General features: G+C 37.2%; 1 protein-coding gene across 1 annotated transcript; it reads right to left on the minus strand.

The window, feature by feature from the left end:
- Positions 1–1,915: 1,915 nt before the first annotated feature.
- LOC136878777 (uncharacterized) lies at positions 1,916–21,107 on the minus strand. The gene is made up of 2 exons (XM_067152245.2): positions 20,951–21,107; positions 1,916–5,200 (listed from the first exon to the last, which is right to left on the minus strand). The coding sequence occupies exon 2, from the start codon at positions 5,181–5,183 to the stop codon at positions 3,726–3,728; it is 1,458 nt and encodes a 485-aa protein (XP_067008346.2). The 5' UTR covers positions 5,184–5,200; positions 20,951–21,107; the 3' UTR covers positions 1,916–3,725.
- Between the last annotated feature and the right edge of the window lie 4,246 nt (positions 21,108–25,353).

Below are 25,353 nucleotides of genomic sequence, written 5' to 3' on the forward strand. Positions count from 1 at the left end.
CTATTACGAGCCCTCAATTATCCTCATCCCTAACTTTCCAGATGCTTGAAATCATATGTGCAAGTGTAATGTGCAGAAATAATATAGCCAAAATGTAATTTTGATTATTAAATTCATCTGCTGTAAGAATTAACCTAAGGATTAATGAGACTCTCCTGTGGAAACTTCCTTGGCTAGTTTTCTGTATGGCCATTCATTGACTCTGAATGTTACCTATGTAGTCTTTCAGTACAGCCAGAGGGCCAAGACAGCATGAAGGGAGAGTGCATGCATGTACATAACGGAAACATGATCTTGGTCCCTTTCAGGACCATAGTTAACCATCATCTCTGTATATAATTTTTGGAAAGGAATAACCAAAGTTATATACATTTTAGACCAAGGTTAGAAATTACAAAATATGTTTTTTTTTTTTTTTTTTTTTTGTACTATCCATTCATTTAAGAGTAATTTATTGCAAATGAAAAGGAATTTTAAAAAATAATTGAGAGAGTAGTATTTACAGCATACTCGACCCCAGCATTCAGTTTGATATTTAACGACATAACTACACATTAAATATCACTTCCAAAGCACTGAGACATACCTTTATCAATAATTTGTCTCTATTCCAACAGGATAATGAAAGTGATATGTTAGAATTTTATTCTAACTAGAATTAATTTCAAAACTCTTGTCTTCCAGTAACCACAAAACAGGATTTATACAGCATTTTCCAAAGCCTACATGCTTGGGATCATTTCTGAAAATAATTATATCCATTCCGGAATGTTCCTTTTGTATTACTGAGTGATCATTAATGTGGAAAAATGGCATTATACTAAAGAAATAAAATCCAAGCACTGTGGGTCATATACGACCCATTGGCCTAAAATGGGTTAAGGGGAAGTATAACTGCGCAACGATCCTCTCTTAATGCTAATCAGACGTAAAATGAAAGGTGTCCGACACTTTGCAAAATGAAGTTCTCGGCAATAGAAAGGGGAGGGTCACGAAGGACATGGTAATTAAGACTTGCTAGGCCTTGCAAGCTTAATACCACTATGGTTGGAGGAGAACAAAGTTGACCAAAGGAGGTTGGACAGGAAAGATGAAAGTGAGGAGCTTGACACAAGTAAGTCAAAGCAATGCCAGATTCAGCTAGGGAAACCACAGTTGCTCACCAATCCACCTTCCCAAGTTCAGAGGCCCTGTTCCCCTTTTAGTTGCCTCTTACGACAAGAGGAGGATACCGTGGATGTATTCTACTACCCCCAACCACAAGGGATTGCTAGGAACATGTATTAGGATAAACACAATGACAGCAAGGATTGGCTGTACGATTTGGACCCTGTAGTTATGAGCTTACATTCGGGGCATGGTGGGTTCAAACCCCGCTACTGACAGCCCTGAAGATGCTTCTCCATCGTTTCCAGTTTTCACACCCACAAGGGCTGGGCTGTACCTTAATTACGATAAGTCAATGATCATTCCCTTCACAGTCGTAGCCCTGTCCTATCCCATCATTGCCGTGAAACCTTTCTGAGTTGGTGAGACATAAAAGCAGTAAAATAAAAAAGAAACAGACAGTTACAGATCAGTTAAAAAAGAGGGAGTGACAGAAAGAAGAGATGAGGACAAACATGAAAACATAGGAAATTTTATGCAAACACGTGAGGTATCCCAGGAGAGAGAGAGAGAGAGAATAGGTACATATGTAGTAATGTTTCCCCTAGTTCTTACCTCTTGGGTTGATTTTTGATAGGTTGTGTGTGTGTGGGGGGGAGGAAAACCTTTTATGCTGGAACACTTTAAACGTGAAAAATACATTATCATGAGACCGAGAATATCACACGTCTTAGGTGGGAAAACTTATTATGCAGAAACTTCTTAGCTGTGTTTTATTGTATTGACAGAGAACACAATAAGAGGCAACTTTCAAGTCTCAGTTTTATTTATTGTTCAGTATAAAAATACAAATAACAACATACCCTTTAAGAATGTCATTAATCTTATTATAGAATAGACTTTTGGAATTTGGATGCTAAAATATATTATATTCTTAAAAGTAGCTATAATAATACTTGTTTCTCTAATTACACACATATGCACAGGACCCATTGTTTTATATATTTCAGCAAATCATTTAATATATTTTTTTAGACACACAGGTCAAATAAAGGGTGATTATAAAGAACTGTGAGAGATACTAGTTCTCAGAAATTTGGTAGATTATACTTTATAAACTTCAGAAATCTTGAAATAACTCTTAAGCCATAGTAATCAAAACTGTAGGTAGTGTCAAGAATGAAAAATATCTAGAGCCATATTGTAAAGGACTTAGTTTTGCATATGGTGATATAAATGTGTATTACAAAGTGATGATATTAAGGATTTTTGAGTGTTTTAATATCTTGCATATTCTTAATTAGTTTTCAGTTGTCACAATGTACCAAACAGTGGAATCAATACATAAACTCTGCCCAAGAGGCAAAGGGCACTACATCAAAAATATGCAATTTCACTGGAGAGGTAAAAGAATGTTTTTCAGTATTTCTTTCACTCGCCTGTTTTTCGATTAAAAGCTTCATAAAGTTTTTACATAATAATACAAATATGGTTTGACTTTTTTATCAAGCATTTCTCAAATTTTGAATATTTCTTAAATTTGTTTTGGAAGTATACTGGACTTGGTGCCTTTTACCACAAACTGGCTAGTTCACTTATTATTGCACATAAGAGATTGTGTTTGCATCTCGGAGAACAGCGCAGAAAATATGGTAAACATATGTCAAAAGCTCAGTTTCATAAAAACTGGATGTAGTGCCATTTACCTCCAGTACACAGAAATGTGTAAAATTTCGGAAATGCAAAAGAGGGATTCAACCCTACTTTACTTAATCTTTTAATATGGATTTGGAATTTTTGTAATACATTGTTAATAAATAAGGATCTACAGTCCCTAAAGCTACTGTATATACGTGAATAATTTGCACACCCTAATTTTAGGAGGGGAAATTCTAAAAACAAGAAACTTCAATTTGTGCTTTATTTACAAGAAATAAATCCACTTTACTTTTTGACTACAAAATGCCCGATGTATACTAATTGTCCCTTGAAGTAAAGGTTTGCTTTTTCTTTTGTTTTGTCATGAATACAATTTTCACACTGTATCTCATACTTCCTTCCTGCTGCACGGTTTCCAATATTCTCCACATCTTCAATAATGCAAAGATTTTCTTTAACCATGAATGAGTGATAACGATTTTTTGCACTTGCGGCCGTACTTAAGTCATCATTCACTGATGCCATATGCAATGCTGAAGTGTAACGGGTTTCAGTTATTATGAGGGTGGCAACAACTTTATCACTAATAATCAATAATCCGCGTTCTTAACATTTTTCAGTGCCAACTTTTGAATAAAAATCATTGTATAGAGTATCCGTGTATCTATGGCTTTTTTTTTTTTTCTCTCTCTAAGTCTTATTCTCTTGTAAATTTTCCACCTAGTGCTTCTCAGATTTACTGTACTCCAGACTGATTCTGGAATCACTGTAATTTGGTCCTTTCTCATCTGATTGCTCCACTGACAGCTATTCAACATCAGTAGTGTGTTCTGTGTTTCTCTTGTATATATACCATCCAAGTGGAATTAACTCACCCGTCCAAAAAGCAGGGTATTCTGGTAAACCCTCACTGTTAACTGCAACTCTTTCACCTTTGAACACTATATTTTTGAACACAGTTACCCAAAGAATTCCCAGAGCCTCAGATCAATATTTTCCGCTTGAATTGCTGCACGGAAGTCAGTAACGTCACTTGGTGATAAATCCCAACCACTTAACTCCCCAAGACTCCGTAGATTTGGACAGTTTTCTATGAAACACTGTACACTTTGTGTAGTCAAATTTCTGGCATTGGGAAACCATACATCTCTTAAATTTTCACGTACTGTGTGACTTAATATTTCATGAATATCAGCATCTGAGATATCTATTAAATCACCAATACTTAATTCTTCAAGCTTTTGTGCTGAAGACAGAATATATTTGATGCATGAAACACTAATATCCGAGTAGAAAATTCCCAGTCTTACAAGATGTTCAAATGATACTTGCTCAAAGTGCCTTATAATTTCTATTTTATAGCAAATAAATTTTGTTATTTGAGGACATGTCATTCCAATCATACTTAAATCCAAAATGCCGGCTCCTAGAATTAACTCTAGGGATCTAACTGATGATCCTATTTTACTTAAAAGGGGTTTCAGTTCATCACACTGAAATTTATGTAATTTAATTTGATCTAACTTGGACATCGCTTGGAAGAGAGGTATTACATTTTCGTTTGGTTGATCTAAATATAGTGATTGAAGCTTTGGACAGGTTTCAATTATTATTTTGGCTGTTTTTATGTCTGTGTTTGTGTCATGAACATGTTGCAAGTTTGTTTTTAATTCTTTGGTATCACCCTCTGAAATGAGATGAACTATAGCTTTCCCAACATGTGCATATGGTCCTAATGATATCAGATTTGGTAATTTCTTTATAAATTGCGCTATGGCAAAAGGTTCAACTTCCTCTCCACCAGGATTACCAACATTCAGAATTTGCAAGCTAGCAGCAAGGGCTTGGTTGCTACATAGCAATGATGTTCCTCTCTCTGTAATACTGCAGTCTCCTGATATGTCCATCATCTGAAGGCTCTCATTATGAAGTCCTATAGTTTCCAAGACTGTGTCATTTGCCATGTGTGGTATATTAAGTGTTGTCAAATTTTGGATATTTTCTAGGATAGTTTGTAGTAGATGGCTACTCTCATGATTCAGCCAGACACCTTTTAAATCTAATACTTGTAGACCTGCTCCCTGCAGAATAATAACCTCAACCAATCTTGTATAGTATGTTTCTGGAAACATTCCTATAATAAGAGCACGTGTATGAGGCTGTAAGAAGAATTTCAGTGCCCAGTATCTCACAATCGGATCAAATTCTTCTATTCTCAATATATAATGTAGAAACTCTTCACTGATATTTGGTGGCAACACCGAGAGGTAGTCGGCAACACATTGTAATGCATTTTCTGTTTCTTCGCTGAACTCCTTGAACTTCAGATTTGTTATTGTCACTGCTGTCACCACCAGGTCAGCTGTTTCCTCCAAACTTAAGAAACTGAGTGGTGGGACGGTCAAATATGCAGGCATTGGTTTTTACTGGAGTGCTAGAAAATAACAATTAGTTAGAACATCAGAAAGCTAAAACTACTAACTATGACTAACAAAGCAGGTTTAGAAATCATGTTGTCTTGTTAATGCTTAGAATAACTTTAGCTTTCCAGTCGGTTGATGCTCAGTTCAATAGACCTGATGCTTGGGGAGGTAATTAAACGAATAATAATAACAAAGTTTCCAGAAGGAATGTATAATTTAATTTCAATAATTGCAAATATTAAAGTATTAAGATCTTGTCAATCATGAAATTACCAGCATTTTGCCCGTGTGTGACATTGGGATCATCAGTTGGATTGCCACAGCTTTCCAGGATGCTGATGGCCAATCCGCCATTGACAGCAGGCATTTATACCCATGAAGATACATATCTCCCCTACAGCACTATCAATGCATTGTCCTACACAGGTGGTTTGCAATGGCATCTCACCAGTGCACTGCCGGGCTGAGTGGCTCAGACGGTTGAGGCGCTGGCCTTCTGACCCCAACTTGGCAGGTTCGATCCTGGCTCAGTCCGGTGCTCAAATACGTCAGCCTCGTGTCAGTAGATTTACTGGCACCTAAAAGAACTCCTGCGGGATAAAATTCTGGCACCTCGGCGTCTCCGAAAACCCGTAAAAGAGTAGTTAGTGGGACGTAAAGCAAATAACATTATTATTATTATTATTATTATTATTATTATTATTATTATTATTATTATTATTATTATTATTATTATTATTATTATTATTATTATTATTATTATTATTATTATTCAACAGTGCACTAGCTGCCAACATCTTGGAAAGGTTTGGCAATCCAAACAATGAGCCCACTGCCTCAGTGGGGAGAAACGCTGGTAATTTCACTGTCACCGGTCGATGGGACGGAGAATTGGAATTACAGTGTGTTTAGAAATATAAATTTTAAAGTTTTTGTGTGGCTTATCTGAAGGATTTCATTTTTGTTTGTAATATTTTGAGAAATGAAGAAATTGAACTCTGGACTCTGCTGGAATATTTTTTTTATGTAACTGAAAGATGTTTGTAAATTTTTTTAAAATATGGAAACATCACGATAATATGGAACTGTAAATGAACATTGCAAGATACGAGAATTGTTTTCGAAGTGATTTTTTTGTTTGTATGTAAATTTTATGTAATTTATAATTTAAATTAATGTCAGCAAGGGTGTAACTTGTCCAAAGGTTGATTTGATGTTTGTAATGTGATTTAAAAATGTAAAAGGTTATTTAAATTGAGTCACCCTGTACCACACGTGTGGTTTCAAATGATGAAATTTTGGTGTTGTAATCGTAATGTTCCTGAACTTGTGCAATTGCTAACGATGTTAAAATGACCATATATGATCACGAGAGTTCCTATTGGCAAAAAGGTCCAGGAATCTAGGGTAAGTTTAATCTTATTGGTTAATTGTAATCGGGCCATTTCCGGCCTGGTGGCCGGCTTGGAAAAATGATGCGTGAGCTCGGCGTCAATTTCCATCCGACCGCCCAAGCGAGTGTTCACGCTCGAGGGCTACTACCCTCGGGAGCTCCATCTTTCTGCGGTAAGTGTTATTTCAGTGTTTTTGCAGTGTTATTCTCAATGTTTTCTGGTTTCGTTTCATTTAGTTTAATTCCTTTGGTGTTTCATTATTTCTTTGCTTAATGTCATTTTAAAAGTTTAATTTAATGTGTCCGAGTTTACCCTAGGTTCCAATCGCCGTAGTTTCAATTCTTTCATCCATTAAATACTTTTGCTTTAAACTATACCTTTAATATAGCATCACCTTCTTTGTTAAATCATATTTTAAGTTACTTAAGTATGTCTTGTTTCCGTGTCGTGGAACTGTATTCTGTAAAACTTTGTCATTTTTAATATAGTTGAGCTAGAGGGTGTTTCTTGTAAGTCTTTTCTCCCCCATAACGTCATACGTTCCCATGGACCTCATAGATAGGGCTTCCCAGCACGTTCCACTATCCTGTCTTAGTTGTCATTTTTAGGCCTGTAAGTGTTCCCTATATTTGGTTTATATGAATTCTCCGTCACTGCGTCATATTTCTACCTCCTTATTCATATTATTAAGTATTATCTTATTTACTACAAGTATTTAATATATTATTTACTACTGGTATTATTTTATTACTTCATTATTATTAGTTATGTACGCGCTCGAAATCAAATGTTACCGTAATTTCGGGACAACTACAGTTACACATAAATAATAATAATAACATAGAAAAAAAATAATGATAAAATAAGAATAGTAATAGAAAGTAATATAAGAGTAATAATAATAATAATGAGATAGGTAAATGACGCAGTGACGGAGAATTCATATAAACCAAATACAGGGAACACTTACAGGCCTAAAAATGACAACTAAGACAGGATAGTGGAACGTGCTGGGAAGCCCTATCTATGAGGTCCATGGGAACGTATGACGTTATGGGGGAGAAAAGACATACAAAAAACACCCTCTAGCTCAACTATATTAAAAATGACAAAGTTTTACAGAATACAGTTCCACGACACGGAAACAAGACATACTTAAGTAACTTAACATAAAATATGATTTAACAATGAAGGTGATGCTACATTAAAGGTATAGTTTAAAGCAAAAGTATTTAATGGATGAAAGAATTGAAACTACGGCGATTGGAACCTAGGGTAAACTCGGACACATTAAATTAAACTTTTAAAATGACATTAAACAAAGAAATAACGAAACACAAAAGGAATTAAACTAAATGAAACTAAACCAGAAAACATTGAGAATAACATTGCAAAAACACTGAAATAATACTTACCGCGGAAGGATGGAGCTCCCGAGGGTAGTAGCCCTCGAGCGCGAACGCTCACTTGGGCGGTCGGATGGAAATTGACGCCGAGCTCACGCATCATTTTTCCAAGCCGGCCACCAGGCCGGAAATGGCCCGATTACAATTAACCAATAAGATTAAACTTACCCTAGATTGCTGGACCTTTTTGCCAATAGGAACTCTCGTGACCATATATGGTCATTTTAACATCGTTAGCAATTGCAAAAGTTCAGGAACATTACGATTACAACACCAAAATTTCATCATTTGAAACCACACGTGTGGTACAGGGTGACTCAACTTAAATAACCTTTTACATTTTTAAATCACATTACAAACATCAAATCAACCTTTGGACAAGTTACACCCTTGCTGACATTAATTTAAATTATAAATTACATAAAATTTACATACAAAAATAAAATCACTTCGAAAACAATTCTCGTATCTTGCAATATTCATTTACAGATCCATATTATCGTGATGTTTCCATATTTTAAAAAAATTTACAAACATCTTTCAGTTACATAAAAAAAATATTCCAGCAGAGTCCAGAGTTCAATTTCTTCATTTCTCAAAATATTACAAACAAAAATGAAATCCTTCAGATAAGCCACACAAAAACTTTAAAATTTATATTTCTAAACACACTGTAATTCCAATTCTCCGTCCCATTGACCGGTGACAATAGTTACTTTTTAAAAACTCCCTCATGCCTGTTTTATCAGCCATATGGTACTGCCTAATAGTCTTAATTTTAATACCTTCCTTTCTTTCACATTTATTTTTAACTACGACAAAAACAGCTTTGTGATCACTAATACCATCTATTACTTCGTTTTCTCTATAGAGCTCATCTGGTTTTATCAGCACCACATCCAAAATATTCTTCATTCCAGTTGGTTCCATCACTTTCTGAATCAGGTGCCCTTCCCATATTAACTTATTTGCCATTTGTTGGTCATGCTACCTGTCGTTCGCATTACCTTCCCAATTGACATTTGGTAAATTGAGATCACCTGCTACTATCACATTCCTTTCCATGTCATTTCCAACATAGCTGATTACCTTATAAAATAATTCTGAATCAGCGTCAGCACTACCCTTTCCCAGTCTGTACACTCCAAAGACATCAAGTTGCCTATTATCTTTAGAGAAGAGCCTTACACCCAGAATTTCATGTTTTTCATCCTTGACTTTTTCGTAGCTTACAACTTCTTTCACCAGAATGAATACTCCCCCTCCTACCATTCCTATCCTATCTCTACGATACACACTCCAGTTCCGTGAGAATATCTCTGCATCCATTATATCATTTCTCAGCCATGATTCAACTCCTATTACAATATCTGGTAAGTATATAGCTATTAAATTACTTAATTCGATTCCTTTGTTTACAATGCTTCTACAGTTGAGCACTAACATTTTTGTCATCCCTACTTGATTTCCAGTTCACTGTTCGCTTAACACCGCTCCCTAGTCCACCCCGTTTCCCTGAATCTACCTGTCTATAACCCTTCTAAACAAGTTTCCTAACTTACATGTACCACTGCGGTTTAAGTGAAGGCCATCTGGGCACAGATCCCTGTCTCCTACCCACCCATTAGGATCTAGAAATCTCACTCCCAGTTTCCCACATACCCACTCCATAGTCTCATTTAAATCCCCAATCACCTTCCAGTCAGTATCCCTCCTACAGAGTATTCCACTGATAACAATCTCCGCTTCCTTAAACTTCATCCGTGCTGCATTTACCAGATCCCACACATCCCCAACTATGTTGGTACTTATACCTGCTTGCCTTACGTTGTTAGTACCAACATGAAACACTATCACCTTCTCCTTTCCCTCTTCCTTCTCTTCTACTTTCCTCAACATCTGCCTCAACCTAATTCCTGGATAACACTCTACCTTTGTTCCCTTTCCTCCACACACTTTCCCCACATGTCTAACGATGGAATCCCCCATGACCAGAGCCTCAACCCTACCCACCTCATTTGATCCCCTCCCCTCCTGGTCAGCCCTATCTTCTCTCACTGCTGCAGAAGCTACATTCTCTTCCCTTTTCTCCCTCCCATGACCCTGTTCCACCTGTCTTTTCCTTTCCTACCTTTTCCCTTCCTCCTACTTCCACACAACTCAGCAACAGTTCCTGTTCCTCATGTTCCCTTGGTTGTTCTACCTGCAGTGACTCGTACCAATTTCTAACAGACACCTGACCTGAATTCTGATCCTGAACAGAGCCCTTAGCCTGCAATCTCCTTCCCCGTAAAACATTAGACCACCTGTCTTCTACAATTTCCCCATTTCCTTCCCTTGCATTGCTGATTTCTCAAATTAGGCAGTGAACAATTGAATATGTTTAAGAATCTTGCCATTGTTTCACTTGAGGCATGGAATGCACAGTTAGTTCTGTGTTAATTAGCAGACAGGATTTAATTAAATCTTGTGCACCAGCCTGGAACATGAAACATGGAAATTTATTTTTTTGAGAGTTGTAAGCAATTCACCAAGGAGTGTTATAGTTTAAAAATGAAAAGAGTGCCAAGAAATTCATGGTGCTGGAATGGTCTGTGTAGATTTATTGATTGTTCTTAGACTAAACAACATTATCTTTGGGTAACCCTGCTCTAAACAAACACAAATTTTAAAAAAATTATGTTGTACTGAATCAAATGTATGGATGGAGGCCTGATAAGAACTGCACACAGGTGTATATTATTTTGGTATGGATGTTCAAAGGGAATATCTACTGTAGTAATACAACCAAGTTTTTGTAATTATTTCTTACAAATATATGGAATGTATATGCACTAGTAGAAAAGCTACCTCTGTGGATCAGTGGTAGAGTGTCGTCACTCCATGTCGTACGATGTCGGCATGTAAAAGATCTCTGGTGACACATGTGGTGTTTACCCGACAAAATTAATTAAATCTCAGCCATAGACGCCCAAGAGAGTTTACTCGGTCTGCCATCTAGTGGGCCTGGAGTAAAATGGAACGTCGAAATTGATGAGCAGACAGGCAGATGGCGTCAAATTGAAATATCTGCACACAGTAGCTGAGGCCATATGATTATTATTAGTAGTAGTAGTAGTAGTAGTAGTAGTAGTAGTAGTAGTAGTAGTAGTAGTAGTAGTAGAAAAAGAAGCATGTACAGTATGTTAGGAGAGTATTGTGTATAAAAACACACTAACGAAGAAAATGACACTTAGTATATAAGATTCCTGCCTTCTTAAAATGAGGGAAACCTGCAGTGTGTCCAGAAAGCTACAGGCCAGTTGCTTTAATAAGTGCTTGTTATAAACCCCTGGAGCACCTTACCTACAAGAGGATGAGCCCTCAAAATTTTAACATTCTTGTAATTGAATATGCAAATTTCAGACCCTATCATAGCTGTGAGGACAAAGTTCTTATATTGATAATAATGCATATTTGCAGCAGGATTTGAGAAGCATGTGAAGTGTGGAGCAGTATTTTATAGACTGAATCACTCCTTATGGCACAGTTTGGAAAAAAGGTGATGGGTAAGTTCCATATACTCACGGGATGCAAGCTAACTATGCACTTGTTAAACAGTTTGCCATCAAATGTACTAGTCCATATAGTGAACCAAGTAAACCAAAAGTATTGTATATTAGTCTTCTTCATGATTCTCTGTTTTCTCTCTTACTGTTTAATATGTACACTTGCTGACACAGAAAGTGAGTGTCCCTTGGAAGATATGGTTGCCCTCAACATGTAACATGTCCTTGCTGAGTTATATTCCATTTCTTTGTCCTTATACAGTCACAGGACATGACTGTTACGTCTCTTGACCTGGGACATAATGTGTACATCCAGTGGCCACATTAGTTTTAATGTTGTAACATATGCACTGTATTTTGTCTGACCGTCATAGTGCAGTTCTGTGAAGTACTTCCGAGTGTGCAGACTATGTCAGTCAATGCCTTGTGTACTAAATTGTGAGTTCTGTCGCTTGAGTCTTGGTAGGGTAAAATATTTTTATATTCATTTTTATTTCCTACACTGACTTATATGGTGAGTCATGTAACTTTATTTGTTTTATCATGCCATTATTAACAGTGAGTAGGTTTATTAATGGCTCTATGAAAGGCCGTTACACACCGTCATTGCACATGGCCTCTTCCAGGTGTATGGCCATGGAATCAATTAGGGCAGAAGCATATGCATTGTTGTCACCTGCCACCTTGTCCCAGGCTGCAGTGGTAACATCCCAGAGAGCATCTTTCATATTTGGCTTAGGAACGAGCCAGGTCTCCAGCATTACTCTCTTCATCTTGGCCCACACATTCCCAATGGGATTCATGTCTGCCTCACAAGGGGCCAGTCGATAAGCTTGACCTGACTTTGCTTTGCAAACCATTCCTGAACTAATCAGGACGTTGGATCAGAGATAGGTCCTGCTGAAATTGTATAACACCTGTGGGATTAATAATACTGTATTATCTAAATATGTATATATGCAAATATATTCCCTGGTGGTGAGATGTTACTCGATTCTGTGCAACATTCGTATCCTGCGAGAGCTCATCCAACTCCAGCAAGCAATAGATACACGGCCAGAACGCTGATGCTTGACCACGTGTGCTGGATTGTATCGGGTGCCAAAAGGGAAAAACGTATACTGACCGATCGATGATCAAGGAAAATGTGCTCTCATCGGAGAATATGATATGACCAATCATGTACCACATTTTCCTCAGTAAACACAAGGCGGTACACACTCTGCTCATCATTGAAATTTTGTTTCTTAGCCACTCACTGGGAATGTAATTCTGCCTCATTCAGGCATCTCAAGGCCATCATTGAGATGCCAGGAAAATGTGCAGCCTGGCATAGCTGCATGGCATTCATGAACAGGGTCAAATGGGCCTCAGTGATGAAGCAATCGTCCTGTTCCCAGTTTGAGAACCGCCACAAACCTGCACCAGCACGTTTGTTTATGCCTTTCTATTCTCAGAAACGTCTTATCCAATGCATTGCCATACTCTGTCGGACACCATAGTGTTGCCCTTCCCCTGTTGTGGTTAGATTTCCTTTTTCAGCAAGAGCAACTACCCACTCACAGATGTGAGGTCCTTGGTATGCTGTAGTTGTCAGTTGACCTCTGTAATAAGATGGTGGGGACATCCTGCAATGTGATTAGTTTGCCCACTGTCGCTGCTGGTGGAGTGAAAAAAAACTATCCCAAGCAGAATTGAACCAGCCACCTTCCCAATGTGAACCTGATTGTGTGCCCATTGGGCCATAGTGATTCACGAACAGGCACATATAACACACCTATTAACTTTTTGCTACTTTCCACCTTGCTTATATTTAAAGCCATTTACAGCAAACAGTGCTATCTAATTGCTTCCCACACTCGTTGATACTTCAGTTATGATGGCAACTTCTGTACGAGTAATTTTTCGTCGCTGCAGAGTATCATCCTAGGATCCACAACATCATGGTTGCATGTGACAGTGCTCGTCACTGTACAGTTGAACTTAGGATATTTAAGCGCGCTCACCTTCTGTGTCGGGAAGTGTACATAGTATAGTGATACCTACCACCACTTCTTGTAAAGTGTGCCTATGATGATTTTGCATAGTTATTTTTGTAAATAAAGGTTAGAGATTTCTTCATATGGTTATGAGGTTATTTAGGGGTTGTAGTAAGGATATTCAGGAAAGGGTGTTTATATCTCTGGTGGGACCCAAATTTGAGTGTGGTTCCATGATATGGGATGCTTAACAACATTACTCACTACAAGAGCTGGAAAAGATCTAAAGGAAAGCAGCATGATTTGTTCTGGGTGATTTCCAACAAAGGAGTAGTGTTACAAAAGTGTTGCAAACATTGGGTTGGGAAGACTTGAGAGTAAGGAGATGAGCTGCTTGACTATCAGTCACCGAGCTCGATAGCTGCAGTCGCTTAAGTGCGGCCAGTATCCAGTATTCGGGAGATAGTAGGTTCAAACCCCACTGTCGTCAGCCCTGAAAATGGTTTTCCGTGGTTTCCCATTTTTCACACCAGGCAAATGCTGGGTCTGTACCTTAATTAAGGCCACGGCCGCTTCCTTCCCACTCCTAGCCCTTTCCTGTCCCATCGTCGCCGTAAGACCTATCTGTGTCGGTGCGACGTAAAACAACTAGCAAAAAAAAAACTATCAGTCACTACTGATCTGCATTTAGGGCCATCAACCAGGTGGCAGCTTGCCTAACTGTTGTTTTCCTTGCCTTTTCTTAAATGATTTCAAAGAAATTGGAAATGTATTGAACATCTCCCTTGGTAAATTATCCAATCCCTAACTCCCCTTCCTACAAACGAATATTTGCCCCAATTTGTCCTCTTGAATTTCAAATTTATATTCATATTGTGATCTTTCCTACTTTTAAAGACACCACTCAAACTAATTTGACTACTAACGTCATTCCATGCCATCTCTCCACTGATAGCTCGGAACACACCACTTACAAGTAACTATTCTCATTTTTGTTCCGTATTGAAGATGACGTATATCACAAAATATTTATTATACCAGCTGTTCAATACAATCCACTATTTTAAGTGGTTAAAATTTTACATAATACTAAAAAGTCTTAAGGTACATATTTCACTCTTTCTTATGGGCATCATCAGCCAAACTCAATCTTGAAGTTATTGGGTTTGGGACTTATCTAATCTTATAAAATGTATAATAAAAAAATTGAACAATGATCTCTTAAAATATTGTACAAGAACATCTAAAATCAGGACAGTGCACAGAAAGCTTTGTTGGATAACAGTTTTGAAGTCTATAACATGGTCAATTTTGAATGTGTAAGCATCCAAAACCAAAATGGATCTTCTTCTTATACACCATTAGAACTTTGACAGCTTTAAGCGTGGAAGTGCCGGGCTGAGTGGCTCAGACGGTTAAGTGCTGGCCTTCTAACCCCAACTTGGCAGGTTCGATCCTGGCTCAGTCCGGTGGTATTTGGAGGTGCTCAAATACGACAGCCTCGTGTCAGTAGATTTACTGGCACGCAAAAGAACTCCTGCGGGACTAAATTCCGGCACCTCGGCGTCTCCGAAGACCGTAAAAGTAGTTAGTGGGACGTAAAGCAAATAACATTATTATTATTATTATTATTATTAAGTTTGAAAGTACATTCATCTGAGGGGAACATTTGACCCACTCTGATAACATGAGTTCAAGATAGCAAGACAGACCAAATGTCAAATATAATTAAAAGTGAAGTGTGATCACACTTCAAAGTTCTAATGGTGTATAAGAAGAAGATCCATTAAGGTTTTAGACGCTTACACATTCAAGATTGACCATGTTATAGACTTCAAAACTGTTACAGTATCTAAAGAAGCTTTCTGTGCATTGTCCTTATTTTAGATGTTCTTGAACAATATTTTAAGAGATCATTGTTCAACATTTTTATTCTACATTACATAAGATTAGATAGGTCCCACATCCAATAACTTTAAGAATGTGTTAGGCTGATGATGCCCATAAGAAAGGGTGAAACATGTACCTTAAGACTTTAGAGTATTATGTAAAATTTTAACCACTTAAAATAGTGGATTGTATTGAACAGGTGGTTTATTGTTGTAATATTTTGTGATACACACCACTTATAATACAGATGATATAGATGTTGATTCCCATAGTGAAATATTTGTCCCGAGGGAGTAAATTTATAATACCAATATAAATGGTCCGTTATTGGACATTATAAATTTTCCTGCTAACTCATTCCTGGTTGCCAGCGTTTTACCCCAGTGTGCTAAATTGGGCTAATCAGTTGATAAATAGCACACCCACCAAGATGCATGGCTAATGCATGCCATGAAGGCCCCTCCATAGGCTACTTGGAGCCACCGGCAGTGCCAATGCACTATGAGAGACTTTGTCTCATTACCAAAATTTGTTGCCTGCCCGGCCATCAGATGATATAGATATTGATTCCCATAGGGAACCTGAAATATTTGTCCGAATGAGAAAATTTATTATACCACTATAAATGGTCCATTATTGGACATTATAAATTTTCCTGCTAACTCATTCCTGGTTGCCAGCGTTTTGCCCCAGTGTGCTAAATTGGGCTCATCAGTTGGTAAATGAGCCGCTGAGAGCCAAAGTGGTCTAAGTCAATTTTTTCCTATTCTGAGAAATTAAAGGTTTCGCGTTTTGTGTCATGTAAATTCAGGCTTTACAAGAATTCATGATTCATTTGATGAAATATGCAGATGATATATTAAAATTATATTTAATAAAGACATTTTAGTTATTTGTTTCTTAAATTGCTTCTTATCGTTCCTAAAATTTGGAGTACCACTTTTCCTGTCAGCAGTTTACTCATAGCGAAAGGTAAAGTGGTACAAATCAAGAGTTGTACCACTCTTCCGATAAATGTTTTGGCGAAATTAAGTAAAAGGAAAAATTTATAGGTTGTGTTTAAACCTCTAATGTGGTAATGCATTTATAGAATAATTGTTAGCAAAACATATTGTTTACAGTAGATGTGAAACTGCATGTACAGCTCCATTACAACTTTTTCTCTCACAGATTGAGTTAAAATAATTGCTGTGTTGTTAAATGATAGCTACGCAATCTGGTCTAATAGTTCAGCAGTACGGATACTCATGAATTATAAATAAATTTGTTTGCCCAAAGGTCAGAATTTATAAAAATTAAATTATCATGCTGAAATTTAAACAGACTCTATAATGGAAGATACCAGTTTACTCAATTTCACAATTTACGTCATCTTCCTCTTATAATGGGTCGACATAATCAGGTCCATACTCCACAGCCGAATTCACAGTTGTCAGTTGATTGAAGAAAGTGTGGTGTGCCGGAGGGATGTATGGGAGAAGGGCCTTGGGGACAAGTCGCACAGCATTGTTGAGAGGGATGAGTTGAACACCAGACAAAGGAGGACGGCCACGAACACGATGTGAAGGAGTAATATCCCAAGTTTTGAAAGGGATTCCTTCTTCCGAAGATTCCTTGTAGAGAATGAGATGAAATCAAAGCCATTGAACATGAAGCCAACTAAATTTTTCATTTTGTATGTTCATCTTTCTAAATGTTACACTTTTCTCTATGTCTTTTGTTGAGATAAAGTCATTCAGAGCCATTGTATAAATGGCAAAGGGTTGTTTTCTCCTTGCCTTTTGAATGGTATTACACCAGTCATCCGGAGTGAAAATTTGAGAAGTTCTTTATTTTCTCTCGATAACTCTGAAATCCCAATCGTTTGGAAGAAAAGAGTGTCCCGATAGCATGAACTGTGAGCGAATTTCCCTTATAAAGACTATTTTTACTTTAATAACACCTGAATATTAAAAATCTAAATTTAAAAAAAACAATACCGATACTTACTGGCACAGTTACAAGGACTTTTTCATTTCAGAACATAAATAACAACGATAATGAACACAGAACAACACAACCTTGTGGCTGTGACGCTTGACTTATACCACTATTCCTGTAAATGCACTCCGCTCTGGTGTGATGGGAAGAATGCATCTAGCGCTCTCAAGCGTCTCCCATGGGAGTTATCGTTATACCACTTCTTCTCAACAAATTTTCATATGTTATAAGTGCACTGAGTGGTAAAACTCAAAAACTGACATTTCTTGACTTAGACCACTTTGGCTCTCAGCGGCTCAAATAGCACACCCACCAAGATGCATGGCTAGTACATACCATGGAGGCCACTGCATAGGCTACTTGGAGCCAACGGCAGTGCCAATACACTATGAAAGACTTTGTCTCATTACCAAAATTTGATGCCTCCCTGGCCATCAGATGATATCGATGTTGATTTCCATAGGGAACCTAGGGGCCGATGACCTAGATGTTAGGCCCCTTTAAACAACAAGTATCAATCAATCATCAATCATAGGGAACCTGAAATATTTGTCCCGAATGAGTAAATTTATAATACCAATATAAATGGTCTGTTATTGGACATTATAAATTTTCCTGCTAACTCATTCCTGGTTGCAAGCGTTTTGTCCCAGTGTGCTAAGTTGGGCTCATCAGTTGGTAAATAGCACACCCACCAAGACGCATGGCTAGTGCATAGTGTGGAGGCCACTGCGTAAGCTACTTGGCATGACTTAAATGGGTCACCTTATAAGAAAATGGATTATTTCAGCATGCCCTGAATTACAAGAGAAAATACAGTCAATTTTTTGTAACTACATGCTGTACCAACACGTTACATACATGTTGATGTCATTACCTTTCATGTTATGATGACTTATCTTTATGTTCAGAGTACATTTGTAATTTCAGTACTAATTGTTTTGCAGCATACTGCATTGCCAGGCCCACAGCTGTCTCTTCGTAGCCATAAATTATGAGCAGAAGGGTGTAGATTTCTCTTATCCTCCATACAGCAAAGGTTATAACTCAGACAGATTTTGTTATCCATTTTCTGGGTTGACTGGGGTAAATCAGACTTCCTATCACCTTTCTTCCTTACACATGCAGTACATCTATGCTAATGAATGGAAGACCAAACTGCTTCCTGATTCGTACGGTTGATAGAGATGTTGCAGTATGTTATCGTTCATACAGTATTGCATGTTATCAGAAGCATGCTTACTATTCTGGAGATTTGCCTTGTCAGGAACATGGGCTTCTCGAAACATGCACTCTTGTCTCCCATCCCTATCAGCAGATGTGTAGTGTGAAGCCAATTAATATTGCCATTAGTTTTCACCATGGTGGCTGCTATCCATCAATGCTTGAAAACCTGGTGAAACATTTTGTCTTGATACAACGCATTCTGTGATCTGACTTCTTCATTTGCATTTGTTCAACTTTAAGAGGGAGAAAATGAGCCAGTTTTTCCAAGTGGTGTAAGTCCAAAATTGTTGATTTTGGACTAACACTACAAATCGATTCATTAAGGAGTCCTTTATATACTGACAAAGTAGTGTATGTAGCAGTTCAAAAATCACCCACATGGGAGGAACACAAATTTGGCGTGGTGAACAAATTGACTCAGCACTTTAAAACCTTGTGGTGTATGTTGGAGCAGACATGATCCTTTTTCTTATTCTGTTTGCTATTTTGGAATATTGGAGACTTACTTTATATATTTTTAAAAATGCCTACTAATGTTTATAATCTCTGTTTAAATAAAAAATAAGTTCAGTTTGATTTTCCATCATTTTATTGATGATTACTCTTGTAACCATATTGAAAATTTGACTGAAATTGAAATGTAATAAAAGGGGAAGAAATATTAAAATACAATTTCAGAATATTTAGTCACTGATTTGTTGTAGAAAATTAACAAAATATTGGCCCTGAAATTTTGTTTCAGCAATATTGTCATAGTTTTGTACCGTTTTCCATGTTATAAGGCAGTACCTTGTAAATGAATTAACAATTTTAATTGGACATGGAAATTTGACCCAAAAAAAATATCCAAAAGCATTATCCAGATTTGTCTAAATGCTTCTTAGAATTTACTGTGAGATCAAATATTTCAAAACTGCAAATATGGACTTACACCACTTGGAAAATAAATGGCTCAAATATAAAAGTTACCAAATTTTGAAAATATCTTAAAGTGAACTACATGCTGCCTGCTGTAGGACCTCATCTTTCTAGGAATGAACATACAGATTGTGCCTATTTTTAATTGAATGATTTCTTTTTCATGCATAATCTTTTATTAAATGTTTTCTTTTTCAGGTATTTTCTAATTTTATTTATCCTGAATTAGCTTCAACAGACTGAAAAACCTCAGTTATAGACATACTACCTCTGACAATAAAATGGAAGAAGACACAGCTGATTTCATTCAATTATTGAACCAACCATTGTTCTGTATTAGACTCAGTAATTATTAATACTTGCCAAAGAAGAGGTATTCTATTGTGTGATTTATTTATTTGTTTGTACTCAGTTCCTACAACCCATTAAGCAAGCAAAAGTGTAATAAATTAGAGAATTAATAGAGAACATTTGACATCCTTGTTTATAATTATGATATGAACAGTCCCATAAAACTACAAGTTTGCTTAGATATATAGCATCTTTGGCCAGATACTCCAATATTAGGATTTATGAAGCCAAGCTAATATTGAGGAAATACAATTCTAGTAAGGTAAATAAATGTTTTTAAGATAGAATACAGTTGAACAGAATTAGATGATGCAGGAAATATTAGAATAGGAAATGAAGTTTTTAAAAAAAGTAGATGAATATTGTTACTTGAGCAGTAGAACAACTAATGATGGGAGAAGTAAGGAGGACATAAAATGTAGACTGGCACAAGCAAGAAAGAAAGGCCTTTCTTAAGAAATTAAATGCATGCATGTTAAAAATGTTTTTCACTTTTTCTGGAGTGTGTAGAAGTAAAGCATGGACAGGACTAGCACAGAAAGAAACAGAATAGAAGCTTTTGAAATAAGCTGTTACAGAAGAATGCTGAAGGTGAGATGGGTAGATCAGATCATAAATGGAGGGATACTGAATGAAGTTGGTGAGAGCAGAAATATTTGGCAAAACTGGACCAGAAGAAGAGAGAGACTCATAGGCCACATCTTGAAATGATGACAATAACAACATACCCTTAAGTGATAAAATAAAAACTTCTTGTTTGTTCCACTGTAAAACTGGAAATATTTATTTATTGTACTTAACAGTCTCAATTGTTAATATCATTTCGGTCAGTAATCATGAAACTTTGTATTTTCATATTATAAAACTGATGACTTTGATGGAAAAAGCGAGAAGTACTGTCAAGGTAGTGTCAATTAAAATGTTGTTTATTTTGTGTTGGACTGAGGATTCTACTGTATGTATATGTAATGAAGTTAAAACTACTTTGCATTTAAGTTATACTGGTGAACACTTGATTTCCTGTCAAAGTCACTTTGTTTTAATCCATATGTAAACTAATTTACAAACCTTGCTGTATCTCCTCCTTAATAGCTGGGAGTTGGAGACTAAAATAAACCTGCTAAACTTGAAGTCACCAGCTGGACCTTAGCCAAGCACGCACACATATTGCTGATTGTAAACAGTAATATTTCTTCAAACAGAACTGACCCATGGTGGGCTGTATAGTCATGAATAAATTAACTTTGAATTTCAGGCTCTTGATTTCATTAATATTTTGTTTGCCAAGATTATGAAATAATTAGCATCAGCCCTTGTGTTTCATCTGCAGCTCAGAGCAACTACTAGACCATGCATGTATACTGAACTTTCTTAAAAAGAAGTCCCAATTAATCAGTTTCTTTTTTCTCAGCTGATGTGGGAAGTTACGGTACAGATTTGGAAATATTTACTATCAAGTGAATTAAGAACCTCAGGAACAGTACCCCACTAAAATTATTTATATTAATGTCAACATTTCTTCTTCCTTTGTTTTATTCCAAAATTCTTAGAGTGGCATTTCATGGAGATTTGACTCTGTTTTATGGCTGAATGCCCTTCTTGGTGCAAACACTACATGCAAGGAGGTAGTCACAGTTGGTTTCTGTGGTAATTGGTAGTGTGTAGATAATTAGATGTGTATTGAGATGAACACACACACACACATACCTGCTCCCCAAGCCAGAGGAATTAACCATTCGCAGTTAAGCATCCTGGTCCAACCAGGAATCAAACCTGGTGCTCTCTGAACCCAAGACCACTACGTTCCCCATTCGGCCAAGGAGTCTGACTTAAATGCCAACACTTAAATCTTAAATTATGATACTAAATATTTCTGATGAAACTTAATTGAAAAATATGTAAAACCCTTGAAGCTCATGCCTGAGATTTCTAGCCCCCTCCATAGATCAGTGGTAGAGTGTCAGCCTCCAGATGTCCGACTCCATGGCTAAATGGATAGCATGCTGGCCTTCGGTCACAGGGGTCCTGGGTTTGATTCCTGGCAGGGTTGGGAATTTTAACCTTAATTGGTTAATTTCTCTGGCACGGGGGCTGGTTGTATGTGTCGTCTTCATCATAATTTCATCCTCAGCATGACGTGTAGGTCGCCTACGGGTGTCAAATCAAAAGACCTACATCTGGTGAGCTGAACTTGTCCTCGGACACTCCCGGCACTAAAAGCCATACGCCATTTCATTTTTTTAGCCTCCGGATCTCAAGATCGTGGGTTCAGACCCAGCAGAAGAATTCTGATTTTTAAAAGTGGAAAAAGTTAATTCAGCACACAGTCATACAAGGTGGACACATACAAGATTGCTGGTGACATATTCTGGGTTTGCTCTATAAAATTAAAATTCAGCGATAGGTTGCCCATTAGTGTTCTGGTTTCTCTGTCTTCTGCAGGAATAATTCAGAACATCAAAACTAACAAGCAGGCAACCTGAATTGAGTCAAATCAAAATACTTTCATAGATGAGGCCATGAAATATTAACAATAATTCCTAGTTCACCATCAACTATACTAGCATAACTTTCATTTGAACCTGCATTTCTTACTTCAAAACATAAGCTCGTACAGTAATAACAGCTGGAATAGTCATAATACAGTAGTCCATGAATAAAGATTCTTAATCTAGATCAATTTATCAACTTTTGCCTATGGAATTGAGCCAAATATTGCTTAGTTCTCTTTAGTCTACAAGTATGATAATTTTAAATGATATTCCCAGTTCAAGAACTATACAACATTAATTGAAACTTAGTTGCGTAATGAGGATGGGTATAATGCTAACAGAAAATTACACCATAAGCTATTCAACATATTCCCTGCTTATCAATCAGTCATCACTGATCTGTATTTAGGACTGTCGGTCAGGTTAGTGATGGGCAATGCTCTCGCTCGAGACTCTCATTACAGATCTCGAGAATCTCAAGACTAATTCTCCTGTGCTGCGACGTGTGCGATGTCCCAGTAACTAGGAATGTAAGCTTGACAGTATATCATAAGCAGTTATTGCATGAAGTAACATTGTTGTATGGAAATGTGTGTGCTGAAATTTTTTGTCAAAAGCCTGGAAAAATACTGCATGATCAACCATGAACCCCTTAGTATTATTAATGAAAGTGAAAACAGAATGTCAGTATATGAAACTGTTAATGACTTATTTGAGGTGGACATCTTAGCTGAATAATCCTGTATAATTTGAAGAAAGTGTCCATAGTGATGAAGACATATACACAATTCAGAACAATGTCAAATTGTGGGGATCGCGAAAGAGCCCAACATTTATGCAAGTGTGAATGGGAGATAGGATGTACACCTACCTGGATACTAGATGTGAGCATTATTCGAACTTGAGATGGAGCAAGATGTGCCTTGCTGCATATGCAACCACCATTACGCACGAGTGGAACGTGTAATCTAAACATGCTCGAGTTTGCTCCAGTTCTTTCATCAGGGTAGTGATGGGCAATGCTCTCAAGACCGATTTTCATGTGCTGCGATCTGTGCGACATCCCAGTAACTAAGAGCTTAAGCTTGATAGTATATCAGGACCAATAACCTTGGATGTTAGGCCCATTTAAACAACAAGCAACAATGATAGTATATCAGCAGCAGTTCCCATATGGAAATGTATGTGCCAATAAATTGTGTCAAAAGTCTAGAAAAGTACTGCATTTTCAACTATGAGCCCCTTAATACCATTAACGAAAGTGAAAACAGAATGTCAGTATCTTAAATGGTTCATGAGTTATTTGAGGTGGACACCTTAGCTGAATAACCCTGCACAATTTGTGAAGAACTGAAGATAGGTTGTACATCTACATGGATACCTCACCCAATTGTTGTCGACAGAGGAGCTTCTTGTGATACAGGCCGGGCCAGAGGTGTTCTCTGTGACGATTCCCCTTCAGCGATATTATGTGTTTTTAGGTACTGGATCATCCCAGAAGTGTTTCTGCTGACGTATGTTACCTCTTTTGAATAACTAACACTGCAGGCTGTGCTATGTGCCATCTCTTCAACATAACCTGCATCCACGACTCTGTTGCTAAAGTTGTCGCTTATAATTAGACACAATTACACGTTGCACCATCATATATTGAAGTACCTAATTATGATGCAAATATTGAATAACATTGTAAGGAATTATTTCCTTCGACATCAAAATATCCGTAAACACAAGCACTGGTTATATGGATATTAAAATGTGGGATCTGATAACGATGTACACCTACAATAACCATCGGGTTTTGTACTTAGCCTACTCATTCGTGTACTTACCGCTGCATACAATGCCAGAATGTCATGTTATACTGTATCAAAATAGAGCTCAATAGAAATTAAAGAAATGAACACAGTCAATCAATCAATCAATACTGATCTGCATTTAGGGCAGTCGCCCAGGTGGCAGATTCCCTATCTGTTGCTTTCCTAGCCCTTTCCGAAATGATTTCAAAGAAATTGGAAATTTATTGAACATCTCCCTTGGTAAGTTATTCCAATCCCTAACTCCCCTTCCTATAAATGAATATTTGCCCCAGTTTGTCCTCTTGAATTCCAACTTTATCTTCATATTGTGATCTTTCCTACTTTTATAAACGCCATTCAAACCTATTCGTCTACTAATGTCATTCCACGCCATCTCTCCGCTGACAGCTCGGAACATACCACTTAGTCGAGCAGCTCTTCTTCTTTCTCTCAATTCTTCCCAACCCAAACATTGCAACATTTTTGTAACGCTACTCTTTTGTCGGAAATCACCCAGAACAAATCGAGCTGCTTTTCTTTGGATTTTTTCCAGTTCTTGAATCAGGTAATCCTGGTGAGGGTCCCATACACTGGAACCATACTCTAGTTGGGGTCTTACCAGAGACTTATATGCACTCTCCTTTACATCCTTACTACAGCCCCTGAACACCCTCATAACCATGTGCAGAGATCGCTTGTTGACACATTTACAGAGTGGAGAAGGCCCATGATTGGCTATTTGCATACTCAGCATAAACAACATTCAGTTCCGTCTACCTGTAGGCCTACTTGCAGGGACAGTACTCTCAAGATCTCTCAAAATTTCTCATGAGAAACAGTGCCTGTGCTAGTCTCAAGAAATCTTGAGAAATCTCGAGTCCCTGTCTCAGACTGCCCATTACTAGCCCAGGTGACATATTCCCTACAAACTGTTTACCGAATCTTTTCTTAAATGATTTCGAAGAACTTGGGAAATTTATCAAACATCTCGCTTGATAAATTATTCCAATCCATAATTCTTCTTCCTATAAATTTGTGTCCTTTTTGTATTCCAACTACAGTATATCTTCATTATGATTTTTTTGTATCTTCTAAAAGCTCCACTCAAGCTTATTTGTCTTCTAATGTCATTCTATGTCACCTCTACACTGACACTTGGAACATACTGAATAATCATGCA

The sequence above is a fragment of the Anabrus simplex genome, chromosome 8 (assembly GCF_040414725.1).
Source record: "Anabrus simplex isolate iqAnaSimp1 chromosome 8, ASM4041472v1, whole genome shotgun sequence".
Lineage (NCBI taxonomy): Eukaryota > Metazoa > Arthropoda > Insecta > Orthoptera > Tettigoniidae > Anabrus > Anabrus simplex.